The 26509-nt window shown below is 39.2% G+C and overlaps 2 protein-coding genes across 12 annotated transcripts in view; one reads left to right on the forward strand and one right to left on the reverse strand.

The window, feature by feature from the left end:
* The first annotated feature begins 12 nt into the window (after window positions 1-12).
* MKRN2 (makorin ring finger protein 2) lies at window positions 13-22039 on the forward strand. 4 transcript variants are annotated; one of them, XR_010833842.1, is made up of 10 exons: window positions 13-144; window positions 439-567; window positions 2269-2447; window positions 3246-3550; window positions 4869-5083; window positions 6588-6698; window positions 8887-9031; window positions 9653-9808; window positions 12471-12616; window positions 14164-14412. XR_010833842.1 is itself a non-coding variant. In XM_067002871.1 (9 exons), the coding sequence occupies exons 1-8, from the start codon at window positions 119-121 to the stop codon at window positions 9794-9796; spliced, it is 1254 nt and encodes a 417-aa protein (XP_066858972.1). In that variant the 5' UTR covers window positions 13-118; the 3' UTR covers window positions 9797-9808; window positions 18162-22039. The 4 variants fall into 4 exon arrangements, 3 of the variants coding, with proteins under 3 accessions (XP_066858972.1, XP_066858970.1, XP_066858971.1); XM_067002871.1 differs by lacking the exons at window positions 12471-12616; window positions 14164-14412 and adding an exon at window positions 18162-22039; XM_067002869.1 differs by having other exon boundaries at window positions 12471-14412.
* Window positions 13631-26509, reverse strand: part of RAF1 (Raf-1 proto-oncogene, serine/threonine kinase) — a 78169-nt gene continuing 65290 nt past the window's right edge. For all 8 annotated transcript variants that reach the window (XM_067002859.1, XM_067002857.1, XM_067002862.1 and 5 more), the window contains 7 exons: window positions 25222-25306; window positions 24013-24189; window positions 22256-22302; window positions 20708-20826; window positions 17497-17628; window positions 15765-15899; window positions 13631-14788 (listed from right to left, as the gene is read on the reverse strand). In XM_067002859.1, the coding sequence (XP_066858960.1) occupies window positions 14648-14788; window positions 15765-15899; window positions 17497-17628; window positions 20708-20826; window positions 22256-22302; window positions 24013-24189; window positions 25222-25306 (836 nt within the window). In that variant the 3' untranslated portion in view covers window positions 13631-14647. The remainder of the gene's footprint in view (window positions 14789-15764; window positions 15900-17496; window positions 17629-20707; window positions 20827-22255; window positions 22303-24012; window positions 24190-25221; window positions 25307-26509) is intronic.

Here is a 26509-nt window from a genome sequence, read left to right on the forward strand (position 1 = left end):
CCGCCGCCCTCCCGCTGAGCGGCGCTCGCGGCCCGGCCGGGAGCGCGGCCCCGGCCCCGCCTCTTCCCCCGCGGCCCAGCGGAACCGGGGCGGGCGGCGGGGCGGCGGCGGGGCGGCGATGAGCACCAAGCAGGTGACCTGCAGGTGAGCGCCGCGCGGCCGGGCCGGACCCCACCCCACCGCCGGGCCGCCCGGGGCGAGGTCGGGGCGGCCGCTCCCCGCCGCTCCCCCCCCGGCCGGGCCGCGGGGCGCCCCCTGCCCTCCCCTCCCGGCCCCTCCCCGAGGCCGCCCGGAGCTCGGGGATCCGCGGCCGGCCCGGCCGCTGCTGGAGGGGGGCCTCGGGAAGGGGCCGGGGGAAACGTCCCCGGGGGAAGGCAGCGGCTGCCGGGCTCGTCCCCACAAAATGGATTCCTGAGCGCTGAACTGCTTCCCCCCCAGGTACTACCTGCAAGGAGTGTGTCGGGAGGGAAACAAGTGCCTGTTCTCGCACGATTTGGCCACGAGCAAGTCATCTACTATCTGCAAGTATTACCAGAAGGGACAGTGTGCCTACGGAGCGCGGTGCAGGTAAAGAGCTGGCCTTCTCCTTGGAACAGCGAGCTCTGAGGGACCGGGGCTAGAAATCGCGTGCCCCCTCGGCTTTAAACCCCAGGGACTCGAAGATCAGGAAAAGATGGGACTTTCTGAACAGCAAAAAGAATGAAATACTATATTAAGCGATGATGAGCCTTGTCTCCCACTGCTAAAGCCAGCTCATGAATACAGTATCGTAGTTTGACAATGTCTTAGCTTCAGGGATGATCTTATCCTGTAGAAACTAAACTCCAGGTTTCCCATATGTTTTCACCCCGTTCTTATTACTGTGAGAAGTATTAAATACTAAAAACAGAACTTCAGATGTGCAGCTTCACAAGAAATGGCATTTGGCAGCGTGGTTTGCTTCCCGTGTTACCACAGTGCCTGGAAGGGGGCCGTGTTTTGGCAGTGCTCTGCTGGTTTGCATGGTGGAGCTTGCAGCTGTGCTCGTGCAGATCCTAATGCAGAATTTTGAGGACTTTCAGCTCTGTCTTAGAGCAAAGTGCATTTTTTTCACGTTCCCCTAGGTTTTGTGGGAAAAGTGAACAGCTTTGCACCCTTTCCTGCAACCTTCTGGTCAAGGCTCCTTGAGAGATCCTCCAGTAAATGCTGTGTGTTGGTGAATGTTGTTACATCCCACCAGCCTGGGGCTCCTTCACAGACAAATTCTGGCCACAGATGAGAAAAGCGTGTTTTGCACATTCACCTGACAAAAGCTGGAGGTCTCAAGGTGTTACTATGTTTGTAATAGCTTTTTTTGCAATCCTTTCTTTGGCATTGTTAATGGTATCAGAATTGGAACAGAAAACCAGACATTAGTGAGCTGCCTGACTCCCATAAGCTGCTCAGATGGAGCTGGCAGTTTGTAACGCGGCTGCTGGCTGTGCTGCTCGCTGGGAGCACCTGGCACGCTGCGAGGAGCGCGACGACAGCTGCAGCCTATGCTGCTGTTTTGCTCCAGCTGTTTTGGGACAGTTGAGGGCACGTGATGCACATAACCTACTGATGTGTATGGCAAAACTGGGCGCTAAGTACAGGACCAGAAACGAATATGGAGAATATTTTTGTTCTCATCAGTAACACGGTAGCATTCAGGTGTGCCTGTGGCTTAGCTGGACCAGCCTCTGTACTGCACTGGTTGCTCCTGTTCTACTGCTAAGCGTGTTTCCATCATTTTACCAGGTGTCTTGAATCCTTCCCTGTCCTGCACACAAACACTGCGTCTCCTGCCTGTAGTGTGGCAGCATGAAGTCTAAGTGTTGCTGCTTGGAAGGGGAAAACAAGATCAAAAAATGTCAGTCCTTACTGCACATCTTTTAATTTTGCTTCTCTGAGAAATGTCAGCAAACCTGTTTGTGTGGGGAGATGACGAAGATCTGATTTAATATGCACATGAATAATGTTCTTTCAGCTATGCTTGGTGTCTCTAGAGAAGAAAATCTAGGTGTGCTTTCAGAGGCATCCATTTTCTGAGACTGAGAAACTTCTAGTCTGGCCTTGAAAAAGGTCAACATTTTAGTCAGCTTCTTAAAACAACCCTTTAATTTTATTATTTTTTTAAAAGGTAGCTAAAGTAGCTATTCAGCTTTATTTTGTTACAAAATGGACAGGGAAATTCATCAAGGAAGCTGTTCCTCTGCTGTGCCCCTGGTTTAGCTTTTGTACCACTTACTCTGTCTGTTTCTTTTGTAGGTATGATCACACCAGACTTCCTGCGTCAGGGGGTGCAGCAGCTCCTGTGCCACCTCCCCTTACATCGGCAGCGCTGCACAGCCCTCGCCAGCCTCCTGAGCACAACGCGCCGGTAATCAAGAGCAAGCTGCGTGAGACTGGCAAACGGGAAAAGAAAACACTAGTGCTCCGGGACAGAAGTGAGTAGGAGTGGTTCTGTGCTCGTCTTCAATGATGTCATCCTCTGATCTTTATGGGAGTTGGATATTTCTTCACCTTTTTTGTTACTTGAATTTCATGGACAGCTGGAGAGGGATGCTGTAGGGCTTCCTAACTCATGAGTCCCCTTTCCTGTAAACACTTGTGCCTGTCAGTACCTTTTAGTGACAGCGTTTAACTGACCTGCTTTTAACCTGGTGTTCCCTGAGAGGGGTTTTTGGTCTGGGGTGGATTTTTTGGTAGATAGGTCAGGAATATTGTTAAAATATCCCCGCTCGTCAGATCTTTTTGTGCATTTTGTTCTCAATGAGAGGGCATTTGAAATGGTGAGAAACCTGGCTGCTTTGTGCCAGGGCACCACTCTGTGGAGGATTGTGCCAGTGCGGAGGAACACAAGCCCCAGAGATGTCCCTCCATGCCTCGCACCCAGGGACAGGAGCTGAGGCCCCCTGTTGCCAGCACGCTGTTCCTACCCCTTATCACAGTTGCACCAATCGGGCCAGTTACCCTTATGTGAAATGGGAGGATTTTTTATCCTGCTTTTTTTATCCTGCTTGTAAACAGAAGACAGCTCAAGAGACCTTGAAATTTGTTTGTGAAAATTCTTGCGGTTTGGGAGCAAAAGAGGCTTAAGGATGAGATGTCATTGAGAAGGAATTAAAAAAAAAAAAAAACCAACAAAAAAAACTGCTATTCCTTGAAAAGAAAGCACAGGAAGCTTCTTGAGCAGGTTTTGTGCTGTATCCTGTATTGTTCGTAATATGTTTCTTTTTCATAAGACCTGAGTGGCTTGAATGAAGAAAAGCAGAAGCCCAGTGCCACGAGTGATGTGGTGTGTTGCAGTGACAAAAATGATAACATGGAAATGAAGCCCCATTCGTATCTGGAAGCTATCTGCAGTGGACTGGAAGATCCTGCAGCTGGAAGTTCCTGTGCTGATGGAGAGCAGTGGTGTCCTTACGCTGCAGCAGGAGCGTGCCACTTCGGAGATCGCTGCCTTTACCTGCATGGAGATGTGTGTGAGATTTGTGGATTGCAAGTACTTCACCCTTTTGACCAAGAGCAGAGGAAGGCTCACGAGATGGTAATAGTAACGTGAAATTGCATTGGATTTGGTTTGCTTGCTGCAAGATTGGGTTTGTTTGATCTAAAATCCAAAGATGTTTTATGTAGAATAGCCTGTTGTTCCAAAGGGCTTTTGTTGTGCTGTTTTTCTGGCTATACAGTGATTCTAACAGAGGTCTGTTTAAGTATCTAGGACTTAATTTGTAACAGCAGTTCAAATAGCTTTATACAGCAACTTCTTTTTTTCCCCTTTTCCTCCTTATGAGAAACTTGCCTGCAGTTCTGGGAGACCAGAACACCCTAAAACTCTACCAGGAAAATGTCTTTGGTAGCTTACAAGAGGTCTCAATGGTAGACTGCTGTCTTAGAGCAACCACCCTGCTGGTCTGCTGAGTCACTTCTTCAAATATCCCAGCTTGTTCAGGGCTGATTTCGGGGCAGTGTGAAACAGGGACAGACTGAACAGAGTACAAAGATTTTGAAGATGAACTTTAAGTAGGAAGGCTGGAGGGACTGGATGAGGCATTGGCTGGGTAAGGAGGGTCTTAAGAGGCTGCTCTTCCCTGTGCCCAGCCTCCAGATTTAGGTCAGAGCAGGTGAGGAACAGGAGTTTTCATTTCAAGGCTGAGGAGGAGAAAGACCACAAGCTTTAGTGGTCACTGAGTCATGGTCTCTCCAGAGCCTGGAGTAGAATCTGAGGGGTCGGAGTCTCAGTTCTTGCGCTCCCAGCGTATACTTGCAAAACGTGCTGTTGTAGGAGCTCTCATCCTGGGAGTCTGCTGATGTCTGAGCAAGCAAGAGGTAAAGCTATACAGGCACAAGCACCAGCTCACCCTGTAGTGCTGTAAGTCGGTTGATGGTCAGTACTGGGATACCATGATGAGATGCTGTAGGAAAGCCCATAATACGAGACTAATTCCTTATCTAGGGTAGAGCTTAGTACCTGGTGAATGAAGAGGGTGGCTTCAGTAACAAACAGGGTAACATCTTGAGTGTGGTATCCATTCTGGACCCAGAATTAGATGATTTTTAGGGGTATTTGAAGCATTTCCTTGTGTGATACCCGTTCCATGACAGATGAAGACAGGTGTAAATTGCGAGTGTTCAGGCAGCCTTACTTCTGATACTTCTGAAGCTGCAGAGAACATCGGAGGGCTGAGTTATGTGATCGCCCTTAAAGTAGTTAAAAATAAACAATCATTACGAAGGGTAGCAATGATGCTCTTAATCAGTGTACCTTGGTTTTCCTGTCAAATCCCTGTCATAGACACTTTTGTTTTACAAGGAACAGGCTGCTCTATGGACTACAATAACCAGTGACATCTCTCCTGTGACAGATGTGCATGGCAACATTTGAGCATGACATGGAGAAGGCCTTTGCCTTTCAGGCAAGTCAGGACAAAGTGTGCAGTATCTGCATGGAAGTGGTATATGAAAAGCCATCAGCCTCTGAGAGGAGGTTTGGGATCCTTTCCAACTGCAATCACACGTACTGTTTGTCCTGCATCCGGCAGTGGAGATGTGCCAAGCAGTTCGAGAATCCCATCATAAAGTAAGTTTGTGTTAACTAGACCGTCGTACTGTGGCCTGTGTCAGTGAGATGGGCTGTCCGGTGTGCTTTGACTTGATTTGGAAATAGATGTGGTCATTCCTTAGCTGTAAATATTAGCCTAGCCATTAATGAGATCTAAGCTCAGAAAATCCTGGTCAAAGTGCTGGGAAAGTGCAAGACATCGGAGTATGTCTGTGAGATGAGAAGATCAACCTCCACGTCCAGGTAGAAGACATCAGGTAAGTTTACTTGCATGCTGCAGCTCAGCATGTTGGCCCTTTTTAACTGAACCCTCTCTCACTGCATTGACAGTGTGGCAAAGTGCAAACACTCAGCTGCAGAATAGCTGAGTTGACTTCTGCCCCTGCTTCCTTCACGGGAACCTGTTTGCAAAACAGTAACTCCTTCCTATGTATCTGCTGAATTACTGCATTCTTCTCTCAAATACAGCTTACTCAAGCTAAACCTCCCGTTAATCACACATCTGTATCTGAGTAAACGCCTTCATCTTCTAACTATGCAAAAAACATATTCTAAACAAATTCTTCCTTAGATGAAAGAATTTTAAACATCCAATTAGGGCAATTTCCTTTTTTTAGAATCTCTTTGAAAACTCTTTCAAGATACAAGCACGCTGAGCAAGAGGAGGGAAATATTTTAAGTCTGCTGCCAAAATAGACTTTCCTGGACAACTTTCATTATGAATTTCATTGAAGTGAAAGTTAGCTCATTAGACAGGTACTGAGACATTCTGGTTACAACAGGGAGAACAACTGTTTTTTGCAGAAACAGTGCTCTGGAATCAGGTTTGGGTGTGATTAGGTACTAATACAAATTCTCCAAAAATGTTTTTTACGTTATTCATAATAGTGAGCATACCATTTTTTTGTATAGTTACTCTAAATGACGGACTTGGATTAGTTTCAAAAGCACTGCCTGCAGAGACAAGAAGTGTTTTTATGGGACTTACAGGGAGGTATCAGGTAATAAAGGTTTTCCTAGTCTTCTTGGGGTATCAGAAGTTGCTTATTAAATTCTTGATCTTAGTTCCTAATGAATAAATCCATCTCGTGAAACCTCTAAATGAACAACTCATCAGTGCTGTAGATTTCAGATCGTATTTCAAAAGGCTTAGGGACAGTCCTTTTCCTTTATTCATCTGGTTTGGCTTTCTGCTGTATGGGAGCCGCAGCACGTTCGTAGCAGTTAGTTTATTTCTGTGTATTGGGCCTTTAGCCATGTTTCTTCAGGAACTATCTATCACTTTTGTTCAAGTCTTGAAACAAATGCAAGGCAGCACAAGCCTGACTGTGCCATTTGGATTGTTTCAGTTGAAATAAATAAGAAATGTGCGTATGTGCTGTACTAACCCGTGAAGCTGTCTGATGCATCCGTGTGACAAACTGTCGCCCTTTCACTCAGGAGCCTGCAGTTTTGGGCTAATTTATTGAGTATCGCTTTCAGAAAGTAACAAAGCATTCCTTCTTTGTCTTGATCCATTCAGGTCTTGTCCAGAGTGCCGTGTGATATCAGAGTTTGTCATCCCTAGTGCGTATTGGGTAGAAGACCAGGAGAAGAAGAATGAGCTGATTGAAGCATTTAAGCAGGGAGTGGGGTAAGTTCATTAACCGCAGATATTATTTACATTGTCCTTAAGATACACTAAGACTTACTCAATTAAAATCCCTGTATTTTGATTATTTGGTTATTACAAACCATTCGGTAAATAACTCTTAATCTCTGTTAACGGCACACCGTTTTTATTTAGCTTAACTTTTCAGCTGTTGTGAAAGGGTCTGTTGTAGTTATAGATCAGAAGTTGCTCAAACTCATTGTGCTCTGAAATGTTGAGGCTTTGTCGTTTCACTTGCCAAAACTGGATTTGTGCAGTTGCTTCTGATCCTTTGGACGTAATTGCCTGGAAGGCTGTCAGTTATGGAGAAAACAAATAAGGAAGGAAAGCTTGATTTTTGTGATACTATCTTGAAATATGGGCTTAAAATTTCACAAGTCTTTTGTAATGGCTACTGGAAATGGAAAACACATCACTCCATTCCCTTTATTGTCTAATAAAGATTTGCCTAGTGATTGGAGCACTGGGAGACGTCTGCTAAAGTGTTGTTTTACAGCAGCTTTGCAAAGCTGTGCTTGCCTGGAATACGTACAGGTCACTTAGTTCAGGGAACAAAAAGGAACCATTAACTTATCTCGTTGCTCATTCTTTTAAAGGGAAGCAAGTAGATTTATGCTTGACCCAAATGAGTCATGACTATTTTGCTAAAGGTTGTGCAGCTTTATTTTGTGACATGCACTAACTTTTAAAACTTGCCCTTTGGAGTACAAAAAAAATAGGTTTAACTTAAAGCTGTAGCTGTTTACTAGCTTTTCAGCTACTTGGGAAGATTTGTCTTTGAAGTATTGTTATAACTTAGCAGCAGAATTGCTGAAAGCTGTACTATATCCATTAAATCTTTAATTCATCTTTAATCCAGCTTCTTGTTTTATCTTACAGTCAGGCAAAATACTTGAATAAAATTAATCACTTTACACTGAGGTTCTTGATACTGTTAGTTTTCAATACCCTATCGCTGGTGTGGTTTTTCACTTTAATCCTGAAGGACTTTGTGCTGAGCATAGTAAGTTGTGCTCAATATCCTGGCTTAGGCAGTTTTTAAATGACCACACATTCTAAGTAAGGCAGGCTTTTGTTTTATTGGAATAGCACCATCAGGTAGTGTTACAAGCTAGGTTTTAGCTTTTGCTTTTGTATTTTGAGAATACAAAAATGGTTTTTACTTTAAGTGTTTGGCTAAGACTAATGTGTTGTACCTAAGCATCTCTGTATCAAAGAGGTCTTACAAATAGATCTCTTGGCAGTCAGTTTAAGTTTGAGGATGTAGTATTACACAGAATGAAAAAATGCTAATAAGATGTTCACTGAAGGGGAGTCTGAGCTCAGAGCAGGGGGTTGTCCCAGCACAAACCCATTCTGATTCATATGCCAGCACAGAAAGAAACAAGCCAAACTTAGAAAACTGGAAGTCACAGATCACTTGTGTTCTAACCCAAGACAAATTAATTCTGTTTTTAATGCATGGCCTGATTTTTTTTTTTTTTTGTGGTGGTGTTTGTTTCTTGTTATTGTTGAGCTTTCTTCTCCCTTCAGTTGCTATTTAGGAGGCTGTATTTAGGACTTAGAGCTCAGTTTCATCACTATGTGCATATTAAGTTTGCATATAAGTTCAGTTGCAAATTCTCTGTAGCTTCACCTTCAGATATTTTTCATGGTAGAACAACACACCGAACTCCACCCCATCCCTAGTAATGCCTTTATAAAAAAAAAAAATGCTATGTCACTACACCAACTTAGTTGAACACCAAAGCTGATAGAAACTTAAATTAATAAAGTATTGTCACGGAACTTCTAAAGGAGATGATGCGAGGAACTGGTTCATAAAAACTAAGCAGTAGAAAGCGACAGATTTTGTTCATGGGAATGAAAACATATCTGTGCAGGATGGATGGCATTCTTTGAACATCCTTCACTTCCAATGTCTTAAGATTTTTTTATTATTATTATTATTCTTTAACTTATGATGCTGCTCTTTTATGTATTTCTTTGTTCATGTTTAGTTTTCTTTCCCATCTATTGAACTGTTACCAGTTAACATACCAAGAGTTTTGGTCTCATATTTAACAGTAGTACTCTGCATTATGGAATACGATAAGTAAGCCATGGAAAATGAACTCTATCTGCTTCCAAACTCACTGAAGGCAATAACTCTCTCTTCTAATTCAATCAGAAAAAAACCCTGCAAGTACTTTGAACAAGGGAAAGGAACCTGTCCATTTGGAGGAAAGTGTCTTTACCTTCATGCCTATCCAGATGGGACACGAGCTGAACCTGAAAAACCAAGGAAACAGCTCAGCTCTGAGGGGACTGTGCGGGTAAGGGAATACTCCAGTCATTTGAAATTGAAAACACTCTTTGAATGTGAAGTGTACCACTTAAATGTGTTCTGTGTAATGCATGGCCTTAAGAGAAGTAGAGAAAACATCCCCCAGTTTTCCTTGAGGCAGAGGTTTGTTGTTAGGGAGAGAGGGCACCTTTCATTTAATAGCAAAAATTTATCTTTTTTAACCAGTGCTTCTCATTGCAGACCTCTCTACAAACAAACAAACCACTTACAGCTTTCACTTATAGTACAATTAAAAACTACTCTCACTTGCCTGCAAGTAGCTATCATTGAGACCAGCTAAGATGGTTAAAGCCTTCTCAGAAACTCATCGTGCCTTGGCCCCGCCATCCTGAATGGTCAAGACAGGCCTAATTATTTTAATACTATTTAGATATTAGATAAAGCTCATTAATGCTGCCCAGTCTGACATAAACTATTATTTACACAGTAACACTAAACAGACTAGTTGTCACTTAAATTAACAGCAAATATTGCTGTTTTAAGTCTCAAGTTCAGCTTTTTTTGTTTTTAATGAGGAACGAGGACTGATAAAGCCAGATATTTTAATTGAAATATGTCAAGCTAAATAAGATTTTTTTTTCTATCGCAGTTCTTCAATTCCGTTCGTCTGTGGGACTTTATTGAAGACAGAGAAAGTAGGACTGTGACCAGCACAGATGATCAAGTAACAGAACTTGGAGAACTTTTCATGCACCTTTCTGGGGCTGATGAGGATTCTGCTACTTCTCAATAAAGGCAACTAAAGGTGCACTCTTTGGTAGCAATCCAGCTATTTATTTAGCGATGGTTTTACTTATTACAGCACAGTTAGAATGAATGTGCCCTGTGGTTTACTTGTGCAGTCCTGGTAAAGTTTTCAGATAGTTTTTTGTATGGCAACAGAAAAACTAAAATATATTTAAAAGGTTAAACTGATTGCATGGAAAAAAATCCCTTAATACCAAGAGGATTCTCTTCCTCTTTGGCCTAACATATGCTGTCTTGTAAATTGAGTGGTAATGTTAAATATGACTCTTCTCTTGCCGTTTAAAGCATAAGCTGTTAAAAACTGTTGCTAAAGCTGTTTAGGGTGCTTTTTTTTTTCCCCGCTAAATCAACTAAAACGTATATCTACAAAAACCCACTAGGAATTATGAGTGTAGCTTCTCCTTTCTTACAGAAGGGATTTAAGAGCTAATACATTATACCTCAAAGTACTTAGAATTCAGAAAAAGTTTTCTGTATTCTTACAGCGAGTGTTTCAGGAATGGGGCATGGACATTGCCTGTCTGTCGAAGACCATACAAGTTCGACCATACAAGTTCAGTTCCTACCATTGTTTTAAAATAATGAAGCGTATAGTGGCAGGAAATGCCTCCTGGAGCACCTGTTGTAAAGCAAATACAATTGTACTATATCCAGGCGGAGAGCAGTAGTACTAATACTGGAGTTAAAAACGTACAGTTAAATTAATCTTACAGCACAAACCGGATATTACACACTGCATAATGAGAATAAGTAGATAACTTTCAGTATTAATTGCAACAGTAATGACTTTTTTTCCAAATGTATTTAACTTGAAGGGAAAACCTTGATTCAGGTTAAATGAAGTAGCTAAAATTGAATGAGGTAACTAAATAATTTTATATCAGTGATCTTACAGTTCATATCTATACAACATTAAATAATTTCAGTCACAAAAGAAACAATTAGTTTTAACCACTACTTATCTTAACTGTGTGGGGAGTAGATATTTAGCCTTTTCCATCTCCATGTATTTCTAGGATTCTGAGACACATCCTTCTCAGTCTCAGCCCCATTTCCATGTACCTTCCATCCCCAGTTGCAGCCAGCAGATGCTGTTACTAAAAGCACAGGGAAAAGCTCCAACATTTATTACTTTTAAGTGTGGCAGTTCTGTAGGAGGACTGTCTCCAGCTGCTGATTTGCCTTTTCTGATTAAGGGCAACACTGATAATAGAGGGCCAGAAAGTTACATATTAAAGCACATCTCTTCTGAGCCAATTGAATTGTTACTGAATTGTTTTTTTCTTTAAAAATTTAATTCATGTTTGAGTTGCAAAAGCTTTATGATTCACTTTAAGTTCTGTTTTTTTAATTACACTTTGAGCAGAAGTAATTTACAGTATGGTTGTGCAATTTGTAAGAGGTTATTTCTGCTAAGTCATTTGTATTAACTTTGCAGTTAAACTTTGTTCTGGACTATCTTTTAAATGGCTAGTGACTGGCTTTTAAATGGCTACTGAGCATTAATACACTGAGTACAAGCAAAGTTTTTTTTTTAGTTTTTTTTTTCCAAGCAAGTTCAGCATGCAATTTTAAAATGACGTACAGGGCTAATTTTACTGATAAGTTTATGAGGAGACTGCATGGCTTTGAAAGGCTGCTCATCAGTGTAGAAAATATTTAAAGACAAACATTTCAGGAAACGTGATTATTGACACAACAAAAATTGTTGTGATACAAAGTATATTTAGAGGCATTTGTGCAAAAACCCTTTTGTCTCAGCATGGCACCTCGAGCACTACTTTGATGAGCTGAAACTAGAATCTGTGTCAGTGTCATAAAGCAAACAGCAGGAACCTTGATCTGGTATTCAAAATTTTTTAAATAGTACCAGATTACTTACTCCAGGATTATCTGCTTCATCTGCTGTTTGGCATTTCTGGGTCAAAACTAAATCCGAGAAGCATCTGGGATAAAAGTACTAGTTTTCTGTAAGGGTTCCAACAGAACAGGGAGAAATCCCATCTCTGCTGGCTAACAGTTCCCTCAAATTGAACAGGCAAATCTTGGTCTCTGTTGTGATCTAGGAAACATAACTTCTGCGTATTTCCACGCTAATTGTTAACAATGCTTACTGCGAAGCTAGTCCTTAGCTTGTAAACATGTATAACTACTTACCGTTCAACTTCCTTTTTAGAACTGGCATTTGAAGGCACAAGTGATGGTCTTAATCTAGTATGTCATATTACAATATAATTCTTCATCACTAATTACTTACAGAGATGAAGAAAAATAAGTACCTCTAAGAGCAATGCAGTTCTGTAAGATGAATATTCAAGAGCTCCAGCCCAGCCATACCTTCTACCCTAAAATACTTGCACCCTTTAGCCTCACTGCTGAAGCTTTTTTTCAGCCATTCATGCTTTTTTTTTTTTAGAGAAATATTTCAGTGGTGACATACACAAAAAAAAAAACAACAATGGAAAGGATATTCTTTACCTTAAAGTTAAACAAGACATTCCTGATTTACTTTGCTACATGAAAACAAACTGGGAAAACAAAAATCTGAAATTTAAAAAGGTAACTTGTTTTTCAAAACTACCTAGGGATTACATAAAGGGAACTTTTAATGTAAGAGCAGTAAGACAAACTCACACCTTTTTAAATTCTTCATTTTACAGCTTTCAAAATCTAATGCTACACCTAATACTGGTTCAAAATAATCCTCTTGCTTTTATCAAGAATGTTTTTTAGTTTTTCCAGAGACACATAACCTGTTTTTAAAAAGTAGGAGTTAATGGTTCCTCTTTTGGAATTCAGTGCTAAGGTAAGAGCAGCTTTCCACTTCTTTTATCCTTCTTAAACTTTTTCAAATTAAAATGAAGGTAAAATGAGAGACAAAGGACATTTAGAGAGGGCTACGTTTAAATACCAAGAACATTAATAAAAAGCATGCAGAACTATACAGGACTGTTTTCATCAGTCCTAAACATGAATTTTGTCATCATTCTCAGTTATAAGGGTGGAAATATTATTCCCTAGGAAATAATGTTATGCTGATATTCTGAGGACAAAGTCTAAATATTTTTATGGTAGTACCTTTCTGGCTTACGTACTTCGAATTCCTTTCTTTCATAATTGCTTTGTGTTTTGTTTTTGTTTTTGCTTGCTGAAAATTAGAAGCTGAAATGTCTATTTTGACATTACAGGCAGTTACGAGTTGCATATGGAAGATGTCAAAATTTATGACAAAACAAATCATCTCCATTTTGTCTAACAAAGTTTAGAGGCAGCAGTTTAGACTGAGATAACAGTGGTTCCATTTCCTCACTAGACCTTGTACGTGGATACTAACCCCATACTTACAAAGCACATAAAATCCCAAGAATGGAAATTTGGCTTCCATTAATGAACATATTTGAAAAGAATGCTATTTATGAGTAATTCTTAGATTAAACCACCGATTTCTTGTCACCTGCATATCAGCCAAGAGAAAACACGCACTACCTAAGCAAAAAAACAGGCTTACAGAAGATGAAACAGAGCAAAAATGGTGCAGTTAAGTAGCTTGATAGTGTATCAGTATAGGTATGTTAAAAAGTAGACTCTGTTGAAAGATTATTACAGTAGAATAAAAACCATATTGTAATGCAAGTGATCAGAAACTGATAGGTTGTCATATCATGTATGTTTTACCTGTTTTTACCATTTTTACTGGTACAGTAGTATCTGTCCTAAGAACTTTTAAAAATTATTGTTATTTTTCTGAACTTTTCAGATCTACACGTATGTGTCAGAACTATTGCTTACTATATTAAATGATGACATTGAATCTTAAACCTAAAATTTAATTTATTTTATTAAAATAAGATAATCAGAGGAACCTTGGCTTACAATAAATGCATTTTCTCAGGAGCAATAAAAACAAAATTAAAACCCAAATCAGCAAGAAAAACTGTGTATGCTCAGTTTCCTCTTGATAGTGCATCTCTGACAGCTTCAGATGGGATGAAAACTATGCTCATTTCGCAGAAGTATACTGATACTGTTAATTAGCCTTTTATCAGCCACAAAAGCCTGTCTTTCTGCACTTACCACCTCATTGGGCTGCAAGAAACAAGTCAATAGTACCAAAATAAGCTGCTTAAGTTACTGAGGATGACCATAGCAAGACTGGCTAGCTTCCTTCTCTGAGCAGTACAGTTTAGAATATACTCCATTCCTTTGCAAGAGTTTGTCTTCTATGTGCAAAACTATTGCAAAACTATTTTGTGTTGAATTAGCATTTTAACTTATTTCATTGGCTTGATGAAAGCTCTTAGGCAGGAGCTGATTTCCACAAAGTTTTTTTTTTTTTTTTTCCTCTTCCCTCAGTCTTGTTTGCAGATATCCATTTCCAGCAAAACTCCCCCGACTTGAAGTGGCAGATGGCCTGGGGCAATCAAAGAGCACCAAAACGCATTATCTTTCCTCAAATGCCAAGTCGAGCCATCCTTGCTGTAAAAAACACCAATTTATCAGCAGATTTAAATCAATCCAGAAACACTGCCGAAGAAACATCCATCTCTTCTGTGTATGGGAAAAATAAGGCTCAAGTGCATCTATTAAAAAAATAGTAATAGACCTCTTGATTTATAGTCTGTTAACTATCCCAGTAAAAGAAACTGTAGAAAAAGGCAATGTGGAGCTGTGTCCCCGCAGGATAAGAACTGCAGACATCCTTAGCAGCTTGCTCTTAAAACTGGGATGTGGATAATCCTGCTGGCACTGATCCTGTACACCGAGGCATTAAAAGCACAACTTCTGTTACTTGTTTCTTTCCCATCACTGGAGAGAATAAGGGAAGGGGAGCACGATCCTAAAAAACAGGTAGTCTTGTGGATGTTAATGTGCACGAATTTATGTCCTCTGTATGCGCTGCACGATGCAGAGATGGTTCAGAAGCACTCCGGTTGATTTTGGGTAAAGAATGTTGCAACAATTCAATGGAAGACAGTATCTGAGGGAAATGCACATAAAATGAAAAGAGACGTTAGAGCTGCATCTCTTTCTAATTAAGTCTTACACCTTCATTTGATAAGCACCTTCTCCGCTTTAAGCATCTCCCTAAGAACAACAATACATTTTGTAGAGACATTGTAAAGAATACTTTGGGAATGTGCCAGTGTGAACAACTGAACTCTGCCATATGTTTTTATTGCTACGGGGAGTCTCAGAAGAAGAGGGTAGGATAAGTCTCATTATTTCATTGATATTACAATCAATATGCAAATTTGCACGGGGAAAAGAATTCTTCTTCTGCATAGGGAAAGAACTGCGTCCTCTGCCTAATCATCTGTTTAGACAACCAAATTTAGAAAGAGGTTTTCAACAACCAAAGTTACACTTAAATGTAACAGCAAGATGTTTTTAAAAAATCTGCTGTTATTCAATTCCAGGTATTTAATGAGTACAAAAAAATGTACCTTCATCATCCTCACAGTGACAGAACAAGGGTCAAGTATGCTTTGTAAAAATAACAAAAACTGGCGCGTGAATTTAAATCCCCTAGTGAGTTTTATTTGCTTGTACAAAGTTGTGGGGAAGGAAAATTGGAATGGTCTCTTATTTCAGTGCAGGGTTGAGGGAAATTAATGTACAAACAATTTTTTTTTTTTTTGCTTCTCTCTGAAATGGTTCAGGTATTGCAAGCAAATTGTTCTAATGTCAGTCTAACATGCCTTCAGTCAGCACGCATATTATTTTTAGTGATTTTGTACATAATTCCTTTAAATCAGAATTATAAACTGCACAAGGGAGCTGGGTTACTAAAGGTACATGTGAACAAACACAAAAAGAGGAAGCATGCCACACTATTCCTGCATCTACCTTCAGTTTCTAAACCAAGGCTTGTATCCATCTAGAATGTTTTGTGTGCTAATGGCTATTTATAAAATACTTTGAAACTCTTATCTGCAGAAAAACAAAACACTTACTTGTGGAAACAAGGGTCTTTCTTCCCTAACTTTCTTCAAACAATCTGCTACAAGCCTCTTCATTGCTTTGGGGCAGTTCTTATACAATTTACTGAGGTCTGGAGAAGCATACCCTCGGCCAACCATGAAAATAATCTAAAAAAGAACAAGTAAATAGCAGAAAACCAAAGCAGTAAAAGTTGTTTCACTGATTGAAAGCTCTAGAGTACCAAAATGATCAAACACGAGCACCACAGGCAAACACACCAGCACAGAAAAAAGCACACCATGTAGATTTTTCCCAGTCAGTTAACTGAAACAATGGTCTTGCTCTTGTACAGTGTAGGACGTAATTAGAGTGACACTGTGGTTTATAATATGCCAAGAAGTGAAGGCACTGCTGCATTTAGAACAGAACAGGACATAGTACGTGCCACGGCAATTTCCTTGAGTTGAAGTCTACAAGTGTCAAATGATCCTCACTCAACTTGAGCAGTTACAAGCAGACAGTTTGGCACAACAGCTTCATCGGTCACTAGAGCTGTATTTTCAGGTATCTCAGTAAAATATATCTGCAAAAGCCGACATACAGCTATCAAGTGGAAAAGAGCTCGTGACAACTAATCATAACGATTGCAGCATAAACAAAAAGAGGGTTGTTTAGTGTTTACTAAGAAATAGTGTTGGAAAACACATTTTCTGTTTTAGTCCAAGTTAGTGGGTCTTCGCTGAGATTCTATCCGATTTCCAGTAACCTTAATAGCTAACTGTGAAGTACTGGTAAGCCTATCACCTAGTAAAATGGTGTAGGTTTTGTTGGTTAAAGTTGGGTTGGTTTGTTCGCAGTTGCCTTTTTTTTTTTTTTTCCTTTTTTTGGGGGGGTGAGGGGAAGGGGGGGTTATTCTTTTGTTTTTAAGCAGGACTAATTGTGCTATTATTTCTTCTTCAAGTTACGTTAGCTCCAAAAAAAGTCCATATAAAGTTGCTAAAATAAGGTCAAATTCCCCAGGCTGTATTCCATCCTTCCCAAAAAAACTTATTTGAGCAGTAAGTGTCACATGTTTTGTGATAGTACTGATCATTAAAGCTTGCACAGAATTTCAATGTGATGAATTAAAACACATTCCAATATCACAGTTTGTAGACAGCTTTTAAAACAACAACACACTTCTTTAACTGAACTGGCTTCTCCTACTTGGAACAGATGATAAACACAATAGGGGCAAAACCAGTGGTTTGTGTCTCCCCCCCAGCTCACTATTAGATCTTCATTTAACATAGCAAACAAACAAAAAACAAAGCAACAGAAAAACTGAGGATCAGCAAAACAGTGATCAAAAAGATCTAGGAGTTTTAAGTTCATGCCCTTCAGAAAAAAAAAGTTTTCAATAATGAATTATCTCTACACTTGCTAAGCAAAAAAAAAAAAAGCATTTATCTAAAGAGAATGCAGTTGAGGTTTCAATCCTCGATGTGCCTCTTCAGCTGTTAACTGACTGGGTAAGAATACAACCTCGTGAAGACTAAATCACAGGGCACTTAAAATATTTATAAACAATTTTTTTTCTGGAGTAACTATCATTATCAATATTTAAGTAAATATTCAACTACACAGATTTACTGCTGAAACAAACTATGTTGTAAACAACATTCCAATTGGTGTTTTGCATTTGTCCTTATCTTACATTTCTTTAGGAAAAGTCAAAAATCATGCCTAGAAATAAAGTGCAGTATTCTGAAGATTGCTTCTTACCTGATCTCGGTTGTTTATGTGGGAGTACGGCAACTCTCCTGTCATTAGTTCATATAATACTATTCCATAGGAGTAGACATCTGACTGGAAACTAAACGGGTTACTGTCCTGCATCCGTATCACTTCTGGTGCCTTTAGAAGGAGAAAAGAAACAAATTTAAAGCATTAATGGAGTATTAAAAGTATTAATTAAAAGTATTAATGGAGCTTTGAAACAGACAAGTGGAAGGTACAATGGAAAGCAGAGGAGTTCAGAAATAGTTAGTGAACAAAGGTAAAACTCAGAGATCTTGAGGTATCCTAAGTTCAGTCAGTGTTATTCTGCATCTTACAAATATATATATATATACACACACACACACAATTGAGTGTAAACAAAAAACCAACAATTGAATTCGATGAGCATTTTGCCATTATATTTGCAATATATAGTTTTTTTTTCCTTTATCTCTTACATACAACTGAAAATGATTTTCTCACTGTCAGTTTTAAAACAAGTATAGATGTTAAAAGGGAAAGACACCTGCCTGACAAGAATGCTATTTGTTGTGTAAGAAGTTCCAAAATATTACCTGCAAGTCAAGCCACACACGTGCAAATAATGGACTTAAAAAATAAAATACAGAAAGAAAAACGCCTAAAGCTGTGCTGCCTAAACTGTTCAGGTTCCTTCCAGCAGACTTGCTCCTACGGCTCCAGAGAAACCAGGGCACTCAGCCCACACCTGACCAGGCACAGGCACAGAGCCCCCCGGTTCTGCTGACAGCCAGGGCTGGGGAATGAGGATGAGGAGTTCCCATGCTGAGAGCCTTCTACATCAGGCACGCTGCCACGAGTTAGAAGAACCGATCGATGCTCTCTTCCACCCAGAAGCATTCAAGCCCCTATCTCACACTTCAGGAAGTGTCAATGGCAATAGGCAGTTTGGCACAAGAACATTTTTCTGCTCCTCCTAAACTTACGAGAAAGTACTTCTGAAGAAAATAGTTCAGGCAATATGGAAGCAAAAAGAATACCAGTGGTTAGAGCATCTGCAAGAAAAGTGACCTTTTCCCCACCTGCTCCAAGGACTAGTTCCCAGGGCATTCGTGATACCAGTAGGCATTTCAAATGGACATGCAGTTTTATTCTTCTGTTAACAGAACTCACATCCTTTCTCCAACAAAACCTAAATGCTCCCAAATTCTTTTGTTAAACATTTAACCACGTTCAATCTATTTATCCATTAAAAAACCTTGAGCAGGCAAGTAATAGAGGCCTAAATATAAAATTGTCATACAGACTAAATTGCTTGAAAAATTGATACTAAAACATTTACATAAAAAATAGCATATATTGAAGATCATGGAAGAAATGCAAGAGCACTCATCTTTGCAAAGCAAAGTAAAATTATGATGCTAACAAACAAAAAAATGTTTTTGACTGATTTAGTGAAACAATGCATAAACCATCAAAGCATCTTTCCTGTTAACTAAGACTTTTTCCCCTAAAGAAGTCCCTCAGAAGTACTGAACAAAGCACTACATAAAAGTACCACAGTACAACAAAAACTCAGATCATATCAACTTTCAAGGAAACAGAATTGATCTCCTTTATATGTGATGACAAGTCAGCAAGATGGTCTGTAACTGATTAAAATGAAAAAACTGCAAAAAGCAAAAAATGCATTTTTTTTTTTCCCTCCAAGCTGTTTTATGTATATAGGCATACTGTTGTGTGTTAATTTTAAGTATCTTATTATCTTATGGAAGTTATAAGGAGCTTTTTAAAAAAAAAAAACACATTGATTTTGTAACTTGGTTTCAGGTTCTTTGCGCATTTTCTGTCACAAACAAATCTTGGCCAAGTATCCTGGTATTCTTAATGAACACTTCCTGCCTTTTCTCAAAATACAAATACCCAAGTAACAATGAAGGCTGCTAGGAATTAAAAAAAAATAAAATAAAAAGGAAAAACCTGTTTCAAGTAACACCTGCAAGTCATTCAGCGTTAAGGATCTGAAGATTTAATATGTACAAATACGTAGCACTCAGCAAGTCATTTCTAATTGGTAACACTTCTATGAAGCATATACCACAAGTGTTGCTACCTGGGAGCTACAAAATACTGTTAATTAAGCCACATTCTGAATCTAAATAAATTGTACAGTATTAACAAAAATGGGTCAAGTGAAACTTCAACAGCATATTTATGGAATATTGGTGCTAAACAGGACATCTTTGTCGATGTTTAACGATGCTTTTTAACTTGGTAACTGGCACTGTTCAATTATTCCATTTACTCTATTCAAGTCATATACCTGAAAAGTTGCTTGATTTTTTCCAAATGATTTTTGTAAGGAAAATTGTGGAACTGCCTTCTAAGTTCTCGCAGAAATTAAACATGAAGGTAATCACTGGGAAAGCCCTCTCAGACAAGGACTTTCCAATAACGCTTCAAAAGAAACCCCACAAATTTCCAGCAGAATTTGAGAACTTCCACACACACACTCACATTCACCTACAACGCTTCTGAGCTGCCTCAAAACTTCCTACAGCAATCTCATGCAAGGGAAGGACCAGCAGTGGGCCTCACAGCTCCATCTTGGTATGTATCAAGCATCATACAAGCACCAAAGGTGACTTGTGCTCCTCCCCTCACTTCAAGGAGGGCTTCCCGTCCTTTGCCCAACCACCTGACAAAGCTGCTGAATGTGTAACCAGCGAGTACACGAGGTGGGATATCACCGAGTCCGTAGCAGGGCGCAGGGGAAGAAGAGACCGTGATGAAGAACACAGATAAAGACAGCATCTCACTGATCTCCCCCAAAGCCACTATTAAGCAGATTAAAGGCTGCTGTTCTCCAGTAAGAAGAGCCCTTTGGGGGAAACATAGGATGACTACAGGAGAAAGACTCTTCTCTGCTCTTGGAACTTGTAATTCCACCGACAGCTCTGTCTTTACCCTCTATGTTTAGAACTCCAAAAATTCAAGAGGAAAACCTTTAGATTCACACTGTGAATGGTGTCTACTTTGGACAAACAAGCACCTCAGCACTTCGTTCTTCAATTTTAACTTGTCCTACAACTGGAATAAACGTCTACTCAGTACTAACAGCATACATTGTCACTTAGATTTAAAGCTTTGTCCAAAATCTAGTGCTCAACAGACAAAACATACTTTAACAGAATGAAAGAAAACTATTCAAGAAGCAGTACAGTGTTTTGCTCACCATCCACAAGATTGAACCAGTGGGTTGTTCCACCTGTTGTGATCCACTCCACCTGGACTTTACAGTTGCCAGACCAAAGTCTCCTATTTTCACTGTGAGGCCTTCATGAAGAAATATATCTGAACAATTGTTAAAGAAATTCTGTAGAAAACTTGAGTAAATAATGCTGAATTTTCTGTCATGATTACAAAGCATCTGGTTAGGGTCCTCAAAAATACAAGTCAACTATCCAAAAACAGTGCTGGTTTTTTGTTTTGCCTACTATGCATTGTATCTTAGAGAAAAAGTAAATTTCATGGCATCTGTATTTACAGAATTAACACTTAGGACCAGACAAGACTATATGTTTTAGTGTTATTTGTATATTTATCTTCTTTACAAGGTACTATAGAAATTAACTGTTGACATCAAATATAGGTACTTAAGTAAATGCTGCCAAGAGACACAGAGAAACACCACAGAAGTCATCACAACTAAAAAAAGAAAACTAAGAAAAAACTATTGCAAAACAAATATCAAAATAAACTTATTTACATAAAGCCCTCTGGTAGATCTCCTGAAATTTAACCATGATCTAACTACTTCAACTGGAAAAATGCAGGTCTGCACTAGTTGTAATCTATCTGCTTAATAGGTTTGTCTGTAAAGATTGAGAGGCTAGAACTTTGGATTATTTTAAGAAGAAATATTTTTATAATTTCATTTAAGAATGTCTTAAATTTGGAAAGATGATTCAGAAACATTATGACAGACAACAGACTCATAGTTCAAGGTTACCGTCATGAGGAATCACAAAGTCCTAACCTATACACTAAATTCCTATATACTGAAGTGATTGTTTTTCTAGCCTAACTGAAAAGGGAAATTCCTTAAACTATGGAACTACTGGATTTGACCTATCTTTTAATAATTACCTTTGCAAAACATTCTGTTCACATTAGGAAAGGAAGTTACCACCCATGTGCTAACTCAGTAAGTTCTCTTCTCAGCAATTTCAAAAGCAGACATTTTCAAAGGTGAAAGACATCATTTGACAACATACGTACTCTGCATGCATTACTAAATTTACATTTTTGAAAGAAATATATTGGTAAAAGGCCCCCTTTTCTTGAGTTTAAATTAAGATTTTTGGCTTCATTTCTGCCAGTCATCTGAAGATGTTTTAAATTTTCTAAAGATACAGACGATACAGCGTGGGGCCAACGTGTGTACATATGCATTAGTATGCACACGCATCCCCCCATCAAGTAGCACTTCTCTACAGTGACCTCCAGCTAACAGATATATTGCATAAATAACATTCAATTAAAATAAGACACTTCTGGATCATGACTGCTGCACCTCTTTTTTCATCTTTATAACAACAGTTCAGTACGCATGCACATACCTTCTATGCAAGTCCTTGCTAAACGTATCTTCTCACTCATCCAGAGGAATTATTCATTTTTAGTTATATACATTTGAAACAGCTATTTTAAGCCCCCAGAAGATCCATGTGAACAACAAATCACTCTCACGTTAAAGTGAGATTAAGTTAGGAAAGGATACTATTGGACTTCATGTCTCTGTGGATGATATTCTTCGCATGTAAGTAGCTACGAAAGAAAAAACAGAAAAGTGACATAACGGAGGCTGTTTGTATAAACTGGGCCTTTTCATTTACTGGTAGACACTGTCAGTTTACTACATACTCAACCACTTTCATAATCTCTTGCTTTAGTGAATTTACAGGATACAGAGAAATTTACAGGAAAGAGAAATGTAGCAAGTGCTAGTCAACTACAAAGCTAGAGCATTACAGAAAGTGAAAGCAACACAAATCTCAAGAAGAGAAATAGTAGCATCATTGTCATGTAACGTAATAATGCCCTAGAGAACCTGATGCCATCCTCTTATTTGTGAAATTTGCATGCTATGCTAAGGCTCACTTTTCACGAACTGTTTTAGTCTGCAGTCACAATATGTTCCTGGTTTGCTGGGTGTCAGACTGGAAACCTGGGTCCTGACTTACAACAGATGAGCACTGACAGCTTCAGCAAATGTCAGCATCTTCTATGCTATGAACACTAATATTAATTGGTCTGAAATAGAACTGAGGTGGTTACTGTTTCTACTCAGACATCTAGAGAACTTTTCCAAGATTTATCTGTGAGATCTGCCACTGTCTAATGAAAAGAGCCATCCCTTCATCTCACTGAAGTACTGTCAATATTAATTAGTGCTTACCAAAGCACTGCAATGTTATGGTAACACTGTGTGGTGGTAGAATTATTATTTAAGATATGAGAGGTCTAAGAAGTTTATTTTACCTAAAAGAACATTCCTTTCAACTAAAAGCTATCAGTGTGATTATTTCCAGCCTCTTGCTTCTGAGGTAAGATAATACTGAGGTTGCCATTCCCACAGGCTCCACCAAGAGCCATCTCTCCACATTGTCACACTGATATATATATATCAGTATCAGTATATATCAGAGTCAATATATATATTGACTCCTTGCTAGAACCGTGGCAGTTAACAAGCTACTTAAGGTGGCCAACCCTAGCGAGTAGTTGGCCTTGTTAACAGCATGATTGTTTTTCCTTATTGCCTTTTTTCCCTCTAACAGTATATCAATCAGATCTTTGCAATCACTTGGCAAAGAACAGGGGAGCAGAGGGGGAGATGCTGTCCAAATGTTCTTTCACTAAGATCATAGTTGATAAAGCTTCTATCTGACCTGTCTTAAATTGTACTTGCATTATTATACACTCAGAGTCCCTATATTCTCCAACAACAGGGAAAAAAAAGAAGGAACTTAATAATTCTAAATTTAGAATATGATCTCATCTATTGCTTTTCAGTAAGACCTTAAGGTACAATGTAGATAAAATACAGAAACATTGACTCTTAGTGGCTACTGGTCTAACATGAATTAAGACTAGATTCTGTCAGAAAAATCCTAGATGAAAGAAAATGACAATGCATACAACAGTGCTGGATTAAGGCTGCACAAAACCTTTTTCATTTGAGTACTTAACTTTGCAGTCTTAACAGTCCTTTGACATGGATCAGAGTGTAACCTTTCAGAACTATGTGGCGAAGACTTAAATAGTGTTTAAGAAGTTCTGAAATATTACGTAGATTCATCACAAACCTTCATTCACACCATCTGTACACAGACACTAACTGCTGACTCAGCACACCAGCTTGACATATCAAAATCTCGGAGCAATAGCTCTAAGGTTACATATTAAGGTTTGGGGAAGGAAAAGGAAACGTAATTCCAAGAGATGAGAACAGACACCATTATTGATCCTACTCACTCCATTCCCTGTGCTGTCTGCCGAGCAATATCAATGAGCTGGAACATTTGGAACTTGGTCTCTTGAACATGCAGGTGTTTATACAGACTGCTTCCTTCACACCACTGTGTAACAATGGCCAGGTTGTCTTTAGTCATGTAGCCCATAAAGAGCAAAATGTTAACATGCCGAGTCTTCCTAATAAGAAGGAGCAGAAAAAGAAATTAGTATCTTTACAAAAAGCGTTTTCAAATTCTTTTGAAAATGCAGTCCCATCTGAAGGAACATATATTTCAGCTTTCAAGTCCAAAACCAAACAGTTTAAGTAGATGCATGTGTAAAGTTTGTTTTTAAAAATAATAAAAATATGCCACAGTCACTAATTTCTGTTTGCCTTTTTTTTTTTTTTAATAAAATTAGCTGATTTTCTTTTTAGATAAAATACTTCCCTTTAATTCCACGGAAGTTATTTAAGAACAATGTTTAAGAGAAAGATGTCAAGAAAACTCAGGGTTTTTGAAATTAGTAACCAACAGTCACACTTGCAAGTGCTATTAGAATAAGTGACTGGAATAATAAAAATCTCCCTGAAAGCTATGAAAAAGTGACAACTTAAAATAGAAGACTGAATCCCAATAGGAAACTAAAGGGTTATTATAACCTGTAAAGGAGTTAACAGATGAAAAATATAGTTCCTATATATTCTAACAGGTTCAGTCACAGGATTCAGTTTTAAAATTAGTTACTTGATTTCAGTATTAAAATTAGTTACTTTAATTTCAATTAGACATTACAATACCAGTATTTGAAAGCAGAATACATGGAAAGTTACATGGATCAGAGAACTATAAAAAGGGAATTATGCTGCAATTTAAAAAAGGTACAGATTGAGTATTCTGTCTGGTGATGAGCATTATGGCAAAATTTGTTAATCTTCACCTGCTATTACATGCCAAATGTGACCTGAAGGACTATGGATGTTAGTATTAGTTATCTCAAAAAAACAAATTTCAGAAGTAGTGAAGAACCACTGAGTTACTACTGGTGTCTCACAGCTCTACAATAGTATTCAGAGGTATCGCCATATGCTCTCTTTTCTGTGGTTTTTCTCTGGAGATCTGCTTTTTTTGCCTATCAAACATAGAATACTGGGTAAGATGCCTTAAAGGAGGGGTAGTAGGTAAATACAGCGCCATCAAATAAAATGTAGCAAAGAAACTGTGAACTCACCTTAATACAGCCACTTCATTTCTGAAAGCCTGGAACTGTTCTGGGGTTGGATCTACAACCTTTAGTATCTTCACGGCTACATCCCCTGAAAATACATTTACAGTAAAAATTACTAAAAATGTTTTTGTTTTTCAAAAATAATAAATAATGGTACTTTAAAATATACGTAAAATCCCTAGGTTGTGCACAGCACACCTCTAGTAATCTGTACATAGGTCAGGATTTTCCTGCAGACACTTGAACTTCTGTAGTACCGCACAATTCATTTACCTGAATTTGAGAACAATGAAAGCCATTAATTGTTCAACATGCTTCCCTTCTATTTTTTAACAGCTTTAGTTGGCTAGGACTATATGTATGCTTTTTTGCAGGATTTGAAGCTATTAAAATCTCAAAGGGGTGCAGTCACAGCTGTTTCACAGGACAGTATTTTAGTGTAGCTGCATTCTCAGCACATTAGTTCAAGCACAGTCACATCAGAGTCTCTTGGCTTCCAAACAGTATGCAAAGACTCACCACTATCCTTTTTATATCCAGCTTTACCATATACGTGTGTGTGTGTGTGTGTGTGTGTATAAACTTATATTTTTTAAAATATATACAAACTCTGTTTATCTTAAAGCTGGATATTTATTTTTACTTATAAACATCTCAAGTCCCTGAATCTCAGGGTAGGGCCTGGGGGAACAAAGTCGCTCCCATCGTAAAAAAAAGGTCAGGTTCAGGGCCACCTGAGACACCTGAACACACGTGTCCATGGGACCTGACAAGATGCATCCCAGGGTCCTTCGGGAATTGGCTGATGTAGTTGCTAAGCCACCCTTCATCGTATTTGAAAAGTCATGGCAGTCAGGCAAAGTCCCCAGCGGCTAGAGGAAAAAGAGAATCACGCCCATTTTTAAAGGGCAGTAAGGAGGACCCTAGAAACTACCAACCAGTCAGCCTCACCTCAGTGCCTGGTATGATCATGGAACCAATCCTCCTGGAAGTTACCATATGGAAGACAGGGAGGTGATTAGAGACGGCCAACATGGCTTCAGCCAAGATAAATCATGCCTCACTCAACGGCCTTCTATGATGAGGTGACTGCATCACCGTACAAGGGAAGAGCAACTGGTCTCATCTACCTGGACTTCTGTAGTGCCTTTGATATGGTTCCCCACAACATTCTTGCTAGACTATTTGACGGACAAGGAATTGGCTTAATTGGCTTTCCATGGCCAAATGGAAACCTGTAACAAGTGGTGTCCCTCAAAGGTCCATATTGGGACCAACACTATTTAACATC

The sequence above is a fragment of the Anser cygnoides genome, chromosome 10, assembly GCF_040182565.1.
Source record: "Anser cygnoides isolate HZ-2024a breed goose chromosome 10, Taihu_goose_T2T_genome, whole genome shotgun sequence".
Lineage (NCBI taxonomy): Eukaryota > Metazoa > Chordata > Aves > Anseriformes > Anatidae > Anser > Anser cygnoides.